The 12,924-nt window shown below is 36.0% G+C and overlaps 2 protein-coding genes across 3 annotated transcripts in view; one reads left to right on the forward strand and one right to left on the reverse strand.

The window, feature by feature from the left end:
• Nucleotides 1-1,830: 1,830 nt before the first annotated feature.
• LOC113231042 (ufm1-specific protease 2) lies at nt 1,831-7,555 on the forward strand. Of its 2 annotated transcripts, none has more exons than XM_026465201.1 (4): nt 1,831-1,944; nt 3,581-3,754; nt 4,139-4,345; nt 7,012-7,555. In XM_026465201.1, exons 2-4 carry the CDS (start codon nt 3,626-3,628, stop codon nt 7,156-7,158), a joined length of 483 nt encoding a protein of 160 aa, XP_026320986.1. In that variant the 5' UTR covers nt 1,831-1,944; nt 3,581-3,625; the 3' UTR covers nt 7,159-7,555. The 2 variants fall into 2 exon arrangements, with proteins under 2 accessions (XP_026320986.1, XP_026320985.1); XM_026465200.1 differs by lacking the exon at nt 1,831-1,944 and adding an exon at nt 2,594-2,788.
• A 1,315-nt stretch (nt 7,556-8,870) lies between these two features.
• The window catches only part of LOC113230933 (dynein heavy chain 10, axonemal), a 125,012-nt gene continuing 120,958 nt past the window's right edge, over nt 8,871-12,924 (reverse strand). Inside the window, exons 83-85 of the mRNA XM_026465042.1 lie at nt 12,664-12,806; nt 11,930-12,076; nt 8,871-9,507 (exon numbers count right to left, since the gene is read on the reverse strand). Coding sequence (XP_026320827.1) covers nt 9,358-9,507; nt 11,930-12,076; nt 12,664-12,806 — 440 coding nt within the window. The 3' untranslated portion in view covers nt 8,871-9,357. The remainder of the gene's footprint in view (nt 9,508-11,929; nt 12,077-12,663; nt 12,807-12,924) is intronic.

The raw sequence follows: 12,924 nt of genomic DNA on the forward strand, positions 1-12,924 counted from the left end.
AAAAAATATTTGTATGGTCTACATTTAATTCTATCGTAAGTTTGTGTGTAATTTTTTATTGTTTATGTATGTGTTCATGGCGCCCGCGACACAGGGTTTCCCTGGTGTGGGGTTATGAGTGTGTGCGTTAATTTAATTTCCGGATACAGTCAGAAACTTAAGATTTCTTCCTGGTTTTAAATTTTTTATTAACTTAAAAATCCCTTAAAATCTTATCGGAATTCAATAGGATGCCTAATATTGCCTATAAATTCCATTTTGACTACGCCAGACAAATACAAATTTCTGATAAAAAAATATTGACTAATAATTTCCCGCCAATTTTGTTTATAAATTACTAAGGTCCTATGCCAAAATATACCATTCGAAATTCAAGATGTATAGCGCGAGATTCGTAAACCTCACTTGCTTGCTTGACCGACCAAGCGTGGCATGGCCGTCTGTAAATTGAGTGCTGGCCCAAAATCTTTGATCTGCGATCCTCTTCTCGCCTGTTGTGTCATTAAAATTACTCAGTAAATCCCCACATTAACCTTACTACAAAAATCTAAAGAAGAAGATGCTAATTTCGTCACTTACTTGTAAAATACTTAAGTAAATAGAACTTTGTCTCTTCAATACATAGTTCATTGTTCTGGAATTACACTGAAGTGCCTTCTTACATCATGTAGCATAATTACTTAACAACATACCTATGCGTAATGGACTTTATGTTAATTGTGTAAAATACAAACTAAATAGGTACGAGCCAACAAAACAGGTCCCGAGTTTTCTTGAGAATTCTCGCGCAGTCGCGGGAATTCGCACAACTATTGTATCATAGCTATCTAGTTTGTAGTCATAAAGTCCATTAAGTATAGGTACAATTTCGTTACAATATTAATTCATTTCTATTCCATTGGTGACAATGTAAATCGTGCCTATATTAGGAGCCGAAATCAAAAGTGATATAAACGTAGGTAAGTTTTTTATTTATTTTTAGAAGTAAGGACGGACAACTACACACTAATTAATAATAATAAATAATTAGTAGCAGTCGAGCTCCTTGTGAAAAATTGATCCATGGAAGTATTGCCAGCTTACCTAGGTACTTCTGCCGCCAAGCGGTAATGTGAGTATTACTGCCTTCCGGTTTTGAAGGTGCCCATAGGATCTTCGCGATTCAAAGCTCTGAATGGCACTACAACTGTTATGGATAGGTGTGTCGCTTACCACCAGGCGGCAGGCGCACGAGTTGTATGTTCGTCCCGTCACTTGCTATCGTAAAAAAACAGGATTATGGTTTGTACAACCATCCTTTCATATTAATTTGGAATAGTCGATCGCAATAATGACCTGCAATAATTAATTAGTTACCTATGTCTAATTTGAACAGAATATTTCAACTGAGTTTATCGATTTTTCTGTTTTTGTCTAGTTCTTAGATTCTTACACATTTTTTTCAATGATCCTAATCGCTTATTTTTGCGTTTTTTTCTGTTTTGTTAAAATCTTTTTTTCGAGGTGGCAATTTAAAAACTGGCAATATTCTCAAAATGTCAATCTCAGCTTTATTGACAAATGTACACGAAGGTTCGGATTTTCATAATTTCCATGAAAAAACATATTTAGTGGCTGGTGATTATGAATATTATCATTATTTATGCGATGATTTTGACGATAGAGTGAGTACAATTACTTTTAACATGCTTTTCGAACTTGAACGATTATAGGTTATGTTTAGTTGTTCGTAAAGTTATTATACCTAATTAATGTTTTTCATTTTTACACTTTATCATCACTCCTACCACATCAGTTTTTATCCTTATAAATACTCCCAGATACATTAATAGAGCCACCTTGCATGTTTATTCGTATAGAGCTTGAATAAAATGTTGTTAGTAACAAAGAAAGTTTTCTCGGTTTTACGAAAAGAAATTTTCATTAAGGAGTTATGGAAATGACGTTAAGTATACCTGTTTCAAAATTGCATAATATTTTTTTGATTAATCAAACATTGTCTAAGTCTAAGCATAAGGCACTTCTAAGTCCAGGAGTGTAATTATTACAGTAATTACAATAATGGCTGGATAATTCATAAACCTTTGCCAAAGATTTTTTCTTAGGTTTGCCGCTATAACTACTGTCATCCCACACCATCGAGTATATAGCCAGAAATAGAGACGAAATAAGGGCCATATATTCCTGGTAACACATTAGCGATACAGCTCTTCTAAATATCAACTCCCGTTTGCACTGAAATATAGACAGGCCAACTACTGACCTGTATGTATATCCCAAAAAATATTCTGTATTTATTGTAATAAAGATAATACTCTAACAATGCCATGCTGTTCTATTTGGTGGTGTGGGAAAAACAGCAAAACATCTAATTACAAAACAAATGGAATCAAATTTAATTGATAATTAAATATGTAATTTACGAAAATTGTAAATTAAGTATTTACAATTTTCGTACATTATAGCAAAGCTCAAGTTAACTGGTCGATAAGAAGTGAAACAGTTGACGACACCCATTAACAACACCTGTCTATTGTTTCGAAATCGGGCTAGACAATCGGAGCGCAGTTGTCACAGTAATGTCATTACAGCAGAATAATTTTCAAACAAATTAAATGACATTTCGCCTCTATTTCTGGTTATATACTCGAAGTCCCACACATTGCACATTCAAATTTGTTTGATAAATAAATATATTTTAACAAGTACTCTTATTTGCTCATTAAAACAAGAATAACAGTAATAACACAATACTATGCACACGTTCCTAATAAAAAGGGACTCTATGGTAAGTTCTTCATCTTGAGGTGCCATCTTCCATGGGGGGTCAGCGAGCATTAAGGCTATCCGTATTTTAGACACAGTTGCACGGAACAAGGATCTTATGCTCAAGCTGAACCATGTCCGGAGATTCTTAAGCCACGAAGTATGTCTTCTTCCAGGTGGTTGTTTTGCCTGGATTTTTCCTTGCATAATTAATTGGAGTAGGTCGTATCTATCATTGCACATTATATGACCAAAGTGCTGTAGCTTGCATTTTCTTCTTATACCCCATCTGCAATACTTTTTCATTGTATACTCTGTCCATCCACAACATTTTCAATATGTAGGTTACTGTGTCATATTTTCTAAAAGTTCTTCTTTTAAAAGAAATGCTAGAATATCACTAGAACCACTACAAAATCAATCTATTCCTATTATAATCCACTGAGAATAGGTCTCCATAAAAAATGGAATCCATGACAAATATTATAATAATCCCTCATTGTCTACCTCGGTAGCTGAACAGCTTGCAATGCTGGCTTTCTGCTTGCATGCAAAGCTTGCAAGACTGGGAATCTATCCCAAGATCTATCACTCGTCCAGATGAGGAGATCTTGGGATAAATTCCAGGTAGGACCAATGTAGCTATTCTGTATTAATACGGGTTTGGGTGTTCCCAGTAGTGCCTTGCAGTGAATTCCATTGCTCTGGTACATATTATAAGGAATGCCCTAATTTGAGACCCTAATTCCATAGTTATCAGTAATCTGGCAAATTATTATTATATTATTTTAATAAATATCTTTTCTGCCTTCAGGGTTGGGGCTGTGGCTATAGAACACTGCAAACAATATGTTCCTGGATGAACCACAATCATGCACAGAGCAGCCATGCTGTTCCAACAATAAGAGAAATACAGGAAATGTTAGTTGAAATGGAGGATAAGCCTAAAAGCTTTCTTAATTCTCGCCAGTGGATTGGTAGTTTTGAAGTAAGATAGTCTAAACATAATGTCCTGATCACTTAAGATTAAACTCTCAATATTCTAGACTTATTATACCACTTGTTTTATTATACTATGTGTAGATGCAGCCATGAAGTGGATGAAACTCCTCTACTTACCCAGTGCTGTCCCTTGATTACTCGCTACTGGGCAGCCACACGTCTCCACTGGGGGGATTCAAACAAATAAAAAAATAATCCTTCAGTTCTTTAAGTCTGTTGAAATGTAATTAGTGGTACTTTGTATAACAATATATCAATTACTGGTCAATGATGACGGTTTACACTGGCCCTCAAAAAATCATTATAATATTAAAAACAATGCATTTTCAGTTCATTTTTTGCCTATAATGATTTACTCGTCACCTTACAGGTCTGCCTGATTATAGACAAACTGTACGACGTTCCATGCAAAATCGTTCATGTAAACAAAGGTGAAGAGTTGAACTCCATAGTGGAAACCCTGAAAATACACTTCACTACTTTTGGAAGCCCTATAATGATGGGCGGAGACATAGATGCTTCTTCCAAAGGTGTTATGGGGATCAGACTTGGTGATGATGCCAGTTTGTTGATTGTGGTAAGAAATTAATATTTCTACATAACACAAGATATTTAAAAATTCACAAAAATCAATAGTTTCCGTGCAATTGTTTATTTATTACATAAGACGCACTTATAAGTTTCCTGAACTGGCCACTTACATAAACAATATTTAAAATGTAATTACAACATTTGAAAATGAAACTCTTTGGCTGTAGAATACAGTTTGTTTCATCTGACTGTCACTTGTTTTGACATTGTGGCGTTATTTTAGAAATTGGTTGTCTACATCACCATGGCTTTAACTCGCGAAAATTTTCGTAGTAAAGCGTAATTCAACAGCTCAGCGGAGCTTCGCTCGGCTTCAAACTGCTTTTGGCGATGCAAGACGACTGTTTATAGCTGGTTTGCAGAATTCAAACGCGGTCGTGTGAATCTCAGTGACGAATTTCGTGATGGTCACCCGTCCACTGCTGTGAACAACAAAAACATCAATGCTGTGCGCTGTATGATCAAAACAGACAGGCATGTGACATATCATGAGATTCGGGCATCTTTAGGCATAGGTATGAGTCAAATACAATCAATACTACACCAACAGTTGGGTGTGAAAAAGCTGTGCTATCGGTAGATCCCATACAATTGACTGAGGCTCAAAAAACGGATCGCGTCACTTGATGCCAATACCATGCTTACCAGATTCAACGAAGGGGCGTCAAATTTGATGTGGGACATAGTAACAGGTGACGAAACATGGATTTATAGTTAGGCTCTCAAAACAAAACAGCAATCAACCGTATGGGTCTTTCGAGATGAGCCGAAACCAACCAAAGAGGCGCGCGTGCAAAGATGATTGCTTCTTTTTTTAATAAAACTGGACACGTGGCTACTATTGCTTTGGAGAATCGTTGTAATGTAAATAGTGATTGATACACGACCATTTGTTTGCCGGAAGTTTTTGACAAACGCACTGTGAAAATAGCCGTAAACGCATAATCATCGTATCACCTTACACTACGATAATGCCAGTTCTCACACGGCCGGACAGACAAATGAATTTTTGAAGGTGAACAACGTTGACCTTATGAGTCATCCCGCGTACAGTCCCGATCTGGCACCTAATGACTTATTTATTTCCAAAAATTAAGAACCAGTTACGCGGTCAACGATTTTCATCACCTGAAGAGGCTGTCGAAGAGTATGAAAAATATGAGATTGTCACGGAGGAGTGGCATAAATATTTTCAAAATTGGTTTATTCGTATGAAAAAGTGCTTTAACGCTTAAAATTTCGTTTTTTAATATAAATAAAAAAACTTATTAAATGTTATTGCATGTACCTGTTAGCTTTTAGATTCTTTATTATTATTGTAAACACAAACCGTCTCACATTTGACAACTAAGGTAATAAATTCAAGGTTCACTTAGGATTGCAAATAAACGTAAGGTTAACTTTTATTAAATGTATTACAGTTCATATTTCGAGAACTCTAAAAGTTTAGGCAAAATCATTTTGTGGATATTTTAGGTCGAGTTTTGATGCTGCCTGTGTTCCTTCTCTTAACGCAATAATAATTCGTAATAATCGTGTTCAGCGGTGGGATGTACATACAAGGATCAAGGTTTAGCGACACCCTTTATTAACGACTATCACGCACACTAGAGGAAAGTCAACACGCAGCAGTACGAACGCTACACATAGAAATTATTTGTACGACGAATGAGCGGTATACGGAAAAACTTAGTTAAGTTTATGTTATACTGGAATGTTTTGTTTTTTTTGGGCTTTAAATGTAATAAATAAATAAATTCAAACGCTATTGTAACTACACACACTGCCACATTTTACGGAACACTAGTAAATTCTTCAAAATAATGCAATTTTTTTCAAAAGTTTGGCTAATTATTTTACTTTATTTTACAGACATTGAAAATAAAAAAATAATTTATTGTCATTGTGTTCATTCATTTCTTTTAATGTTCTTCTAATACCTACAGATTTCTCGAGTAGTTTGATTATAAAATTTCGTAAAGTAACTTTGTTCAAAATCAATATTATTTTCAAATTTTCAGCTGTTTCTGCTTTGTCACAAAATTTAAAACATGCATGTTGTTAAAAAAATTCGCACGACTATCGTGCCGATTGATACGCTGTGGCAGATATTTATCCCGTACATTAATGTAAACGTTTATAAATGTTTCTTCTAAAAATAATGATACTGCCGTCAATAAAAGTTGACGTCCGTAAACCTCTGACGGTGCGCGTGTATGCCAGCGATCATTGATATGTATGAAAAGTCCTTACTTATCCTGTGAGATTTCTGTACTGCGCGTCGCTACAGGTTTAATATTTTGATATGTTGTAGAGCAATGACGTCACTATTAACATTTTGTATGGCCAAATAGAGTTCTCTTACGTTGTTCGATGAAATAAAAGAAATTAAACTACGTACTGGTACGATGTTCTATTTCACACAAATGTTCAGGGCGGCATTGCACGGAGCTCGCGCGAATGTGTTAAGATCTTTTTTTTTTTTTTCAATAAAGCTTGAGTAAGACTACTAAATGTTAATATAATTATTTTAATTCCTATTAATTTAAACAACGTTACTATTTTATGTTCACTTTTTTGTTCTGCTAAATTTACCCGTGTGTGTATTTTTTCGTTATCTCAAAATACCTGAATGTTTCTTGTGTATTCCAGGATCCTCATTATGTTGGAAAAGAACAAACAAAGGAATTTCTCCAAAATAAAGGCTGGGTAAAATGGCAGCCTCTAAATAACTTCATCAGCTCATCTTTCTACAACCTATGTCTGCCACAAGTAAAAGCCAGAAGCAAGATTTTATAGTTTATTTATTTAACATAATTCAATTATACAATAAAGGTTAAAAAAATATTCAGTTTTTATTCAAAATTAAAATCTAAAATTGATCTTAATATTGATAAAATACTGCAAAGTCACGTGGAAACAAAACTTCGAATGCCAAATTGTTTGATTAGCAAGTTACGGTTGAACCTTGAAATGTTAACGTTGGTATTGACTTTTGACATCGAACTGTATTATCTGTGAGTGATTCAATTTTATCTTAAAATTCCGCTACTTGTCACGGGTCAGATAATAAATTGTTTAACTATATTTTCGGCTTATCATTTCTTAAACGTTTTGTATTTTATAAATAATAATACAAAGATCGAACACTTAGAGAAAATGTCTTCGATCCGGTCGGATTCGAACCAACATCTTCTAGCAAACCGTGCCACACGCCATGCCAACTAAGCCACGGAACGTAGCTCACGAGTTTTTCTGTGCTTGTCGGATCTTTGTATTTGGTTTTCAACAACTTTGTAGCCGTAACGCCATCTATGAAAGTATTTCGTCACCCAGTTAGGTAAGTTTACAGCTACCAGCCCTAGCTATCTTATTAGAACAAGTAAATTCATATATCTGAGTATGTATTTTGACTAGTGACTACTGACTAGCAGAAAATTAACATTGAGTAGAAGATTTTAATTCCAAAATTAATTCTGTTCGTCACATATTGTATGCTGTTGGAGGTATTTTAATAAGTATATAAATATTAGACGACCTCGGTGGACCAACGGTTTGAACTTTAGGCACTACATCATAGTTTCCCAAAGTGGCCTCGGAAGCAATTAGGGGGTTGATGCAGGGGGTGCTACCACATTTGAATTATATATACACTACAAATATATACTTTTTTCCTTGTGATTTTTATGTTGTCAATATAAAAAAAAAATACATGTTTTCAATTAGTTTGTATGGTGGTAGACGTTGAAATTTTTTTATCTTACCTATATGGGCGGTAACCCAAAGAGTTTGGGAACCTACGCACTAGATAAATAATTCCAGGGTTGATTGTCAGCAGAATCAATATGTGTATCAGACAACCACATTACCTGGTCTCAAACTAGGGGTTACCCTATGATTATCAGAGCAACGTAATTGACTCCGGCGCAATACCCAGAACACCCGGACCGGAAACTAAAAAATTTAATTTCCCAAATTGGTCTTACTTGAAATCTAACCCGGGGCCCACTCATCCAGCGTCCACAATGCAAACCGCTAAGCCAATGAGATCGTCAAATTAATTTCGGTCATTTTGAAGTTATAATCGTTATGATACCGACCCGGTCTATGTAATGCCTATGTAACTTTAAACAAAACTGACCTAAGTTTGTTTTGTTGAAATCGGTTCACGGAAAATGGGTGAAATAAACTGGATTCATCCCCAATTTTCCACCCTTAGGGCGCGTTCCCATTATGTCGTAACGTTTTATTTGTCGGTGGACGACTGTCGCGTCTAGCCTGTTCCCATACCATGACTGTGTCGTGGACGTTTCTTTTATCGTTGAACGACTGTTGTGTCTAACTGTTTCCACTAGATCGTGACGACAATTTATCGGTTCATGGCAGCCGCCTCGTCGTTTGCACGACAGAATCGTTTGAAGCTGCGATTAATTATCTGTACATTTTTATCGTGTTATTTTGTTTATCGTCTGACGACTGTCGTTCTATAGCTCTTCCCATTATCACAACAGTCTGTCGTCGTAATGTCAAAAGTCATGAACGACAGTTAATAGTGTTATATGTGAACAACTTCTTTTAAATATAAAAACCACGACACTTTAAACTGCACGACTACCTGTCGTCATGACATAATCGGAACGTGCCCTTAGAGACGGAATATGTTTTTCTTTGAGTTGTAATACTACTGAGGTACCCCCATACCAACAAAAAACAAAATTGGTTGACAAATATCGGAGTAGGTTATCGTGTAACACACACCAAAAAAATACAAACCCCTATGTTGTTGAAATTTGTATTCTTTATGCTGCGTTGCAATAAATGCTTTTCATTCTTGATACGTACCATTTTAACGCTAAAGTAAAAATGTAATGGTCCACCGGTAATGGGTATATGAATTTGATATGACATAATGTAGTACATTGTTAATACCAAACTCACTATAATGTGAAAACGATAAATAAGATTAAAATAGCAGTAGAAAAGCATAACACAATCTGCTTAATCATCGGTGTTCAAAACAAGGCATACGCCCTGCAGGACCCAATGGCTGCAATGTTCGGCAGTCCACAAATCTGATTCAAATACGAGCCCAACACCCATTGCGTTGCGCCGCGTTGACGTCGTGTACACTGGCGTTTTTAATGTATTCTGTAAAATAAGAATAAGGATCCAACATTCTGTGTTAATTGGTCATTAATACAAAAATCGATCATTAAGGAAAATCCCTTCGATCCAGCTGGATTCGAACCAACGCCTTCAGTATACCGTGCCTTTTTTTTATGGTAAGCCACACACCTATTCATAACACTTGCAATGCCACTCAGAGCTAAACATCATAAAGATCTGAGGGGCACTGCCACTGCGCCCGTCACCCCGAGACATAAGTTGACAAGACATGTGCCTGTAATTTCACCAGCACCCTTGCCCTAAAACCGGAACGCAGGAATGCTCACATTACTGCTTGGCGGCAGATATAGGTAACCATAATACATAGGTGCCAGATGCTCTCCCCACGTTCTTAACGAAAGAACCAGCAGATCTTACGAACTTTGGGGGAGACGTTCCAAATATCGGATACTTTTTGAACATTCGAAAAAAACACTAATATAAAAAATATATATATTTATTGCAGTCACAGTCATTGTCTATCTAAAGACTTTACATTAGAAAATGAATTAAACTGATATCTATGTTCACATATTTTTTATATAATTATTTTTATGTTATTATTTATTTTAATTATTATCTTTTAATTAGAAAAATCAACGATGTTTTCACATGTACCCTAATAATGGATATCCAGTACAGGGTATTATACTATTCAATATTGGATATACAGTATAGTGTACACTCAATCAACCAGGGCATGTATTTAAAAGATCCTTTTAAATTTGCAAAAGCATTAGGCAAAATAATCTAAACGGTCATCTTTTTTAATGATCCCCCATCTAAACAAAAAATTAAACATTGAAATATGAAAGACACTACACAACCAGTGATGTAGGTACTCCAATATCGGATATCTTCTTGACTGGAATGTGTGATGTATTGGTGCGTTATGACGCGAACTAATTGATACCCGCCCACATTTTTATTCTTTCTTATTTTTTGTTAATAATTTGTACTGGAAATGTTATTAATAGAGAATGTAGTTATTGTCATTCTTTTTAATCGTTTTCTTATTTTTTTTTTTGTAACTTTAAAGTGTAAACTAGATGGTGAATGCCGGTGTACGGTCAAACCAAAAATGGTTTTTGTTACACCGTTAGCAACACAAATTTTTGTATTTTTTTCTGTATCTATTTCTTAATAATAATAATAATCTAGTATTGTGGATACATAGGTGTCCAATATTGAGGTAACTACCTATATTTGTACATTAACCGGTTACGAAAACTTCACCCTGCGCTATTATCCCTAAAATGTCTTAAGTTCTGTATTCTAATTTGCGCATAGCTAGTATACAACACTGTCACAAAACATAATATCACTTACAGTACTTTAACAGCGTTTTGAAGTCAAGATCTGAAATAATCATCGAACGGAAAAATACGCTTTGAATGTTGACAGCGATCTGAAGGCAAAAACGGCGCAGGCAACTAACAAAATATTAGCAACTTACATTACGAAGTAGTTTTAGTTTTTAAATAAAGGTGGTGTTGTTTAGTTTTCATTATAGCGGGGTATCCAGTATTGTGCACGTATCCAATATTTGGTACGTCTCCCTTACTATGTGTTTGTTGCAGATCTTTGTTTCTTGTTTTTAATGGCCTTTTTGTGTGATCATAATAAATGCTTTAGTAGTCGCAAAGCTGCTTGTGAAAGATTTCCCTGAGTAACGTTGGCATTAAGGTTTTAAAGGGTAAGGGTGCTGGTAAAACAGTCACTTGGAGCTTTATGATAACAGGCGCAGTGGCAGTGCCCCTAAGATCTTCGCTATTTAAAACTGTGAGGGGCGCTGTAACTGTTGTGAATAAGCGTGTCGCGTACCATTAAGAACTTTTTTATGGTACCAAGTGACCGGACAAACAAGTCGTGCACCTGGTATTAAGCGACACGTCTGTCCATGGCAGTTACAGAAGGGGACAACGCCACAGCGCCTGTCACCCTGTGACGTAATTTGACAAGTCTCATGTGCCTGTAATTTCACTAGCACCCTTCAAAACCCAAAATACAGTACCTAATGATCACATTACTGCCTGGCGGTAGAAATAGGTAAGGTAGCAGTACTTTCCTGGACGAACTCTTTCACATTCTCTACTGCTATTAAAACTTGATCGTTACGCCACTTATATCAAATCAAATGATTAGTCTTTAGTTCATTCGGCATTGTTGGTTGTTTTTTAACGGTTTTTTCCCCGCCTTTCTATTGAGATATTAAATAACGAAACTACGCCCCAGTCACGAAAATTTTTCGACAGCTTGTTGGTATTGAGTTGTACTCGTTCAAAACGTCACATCATCTTTCGACAATTCACACCTACATAAAGTCAGATAAATAACTTTTTTTTTCTCATCAACTTACTATGTCATTTTTGTAGTCGTGTCAAGGGCGTAGAAATGAACTAACCTGCAACTTGAGTTTATGGAACTCAACAGGTATGATATACATGATCGGCAGCTCGGTGACTAATATTTTGGGGTGGGAGCGTTTCAGGCAACCCTCCTCGATGTCCCAGCGACACCCTTCTAGGTACAAACCGCGTACATAGCAGCCCTGTAAATAATCATAAAAGAAATACGGTTAGTATGGAACAGATTGGAGTGCACGAAATGAGCTCCCCACACGACGTACGTACATACCTTTCCTAAATGTCTGGCTCGCCCTGGGCAACAATCGGCGAATACCTTACGCCGATTGAATAAATATATTCTCCATACGATGGTTAACATTATAGTCTATGCCATCGACACGATGAAGAAGAATATGGATCAGAAACAACAGTTGTGTAGGAGATAAATGGTATCGACCTGCTATTGGCGTCGTCCGCCATAATTTTTATATTATTTTTACAAAACTACTGTAGGTACAGTCATTTTTACTTGACGGTGGTGGAATCATCGATTATTTCGATGGGGTCATAACATTTAAAAGAAGATACTTGCGATAATTAAAAATAATAAGTAGGTACCTACATCAAATTCACTTAAGAGATCAAAAAAATTGTAGACAAATATAAGTTACCCCAAATTAAGTGAAGAGACTTGTAGAATCTGGAGACTTATTTATCAGTCAGAATAACCAACTTCTAAGCGTATTTGAACAAAAGTTGGCGCAGTTTGCAAACATTTTGTAGTACTTACAGTAACGGGTCTTTCTTCGACCTCATCGGGCGAGACCCAACTTGTTACTTTGGTGCACTGCGTGGATCGATCCAGTGCCCACGTGTATAGACGACACGCCATCTGAATGTGCGCGATCAGGTACGACTCGGGGATGTGCAGGCCTGATAGCCAAATTACGATTGGCTCTTCTATTGTCGCCTGAAGGAAATTTGGTTTAGTCAGAAGAATCAGAAGAGAAAACGCAAAAAGGTTTATGTCTAATAATAATTTTGGCAGACA

The sequence above is a fragment of the Hyposmocoma kahamanoa genome, unplaced genomic scaffold (assembly GCF_003589595.1).
Source record: "Hyposmocoma kahamanoa isolate Upper Pololo Valley unplaced genomic scaffold, ASM358959v1 64, whole genome shotgun sequence".
NCBI lineage: Eukaryota > Metazoa > Arthropoda > Insecta > Lepidoptera > Cosmopterigidae > Hyposmocoma > Hyposmocoma kahamanoa.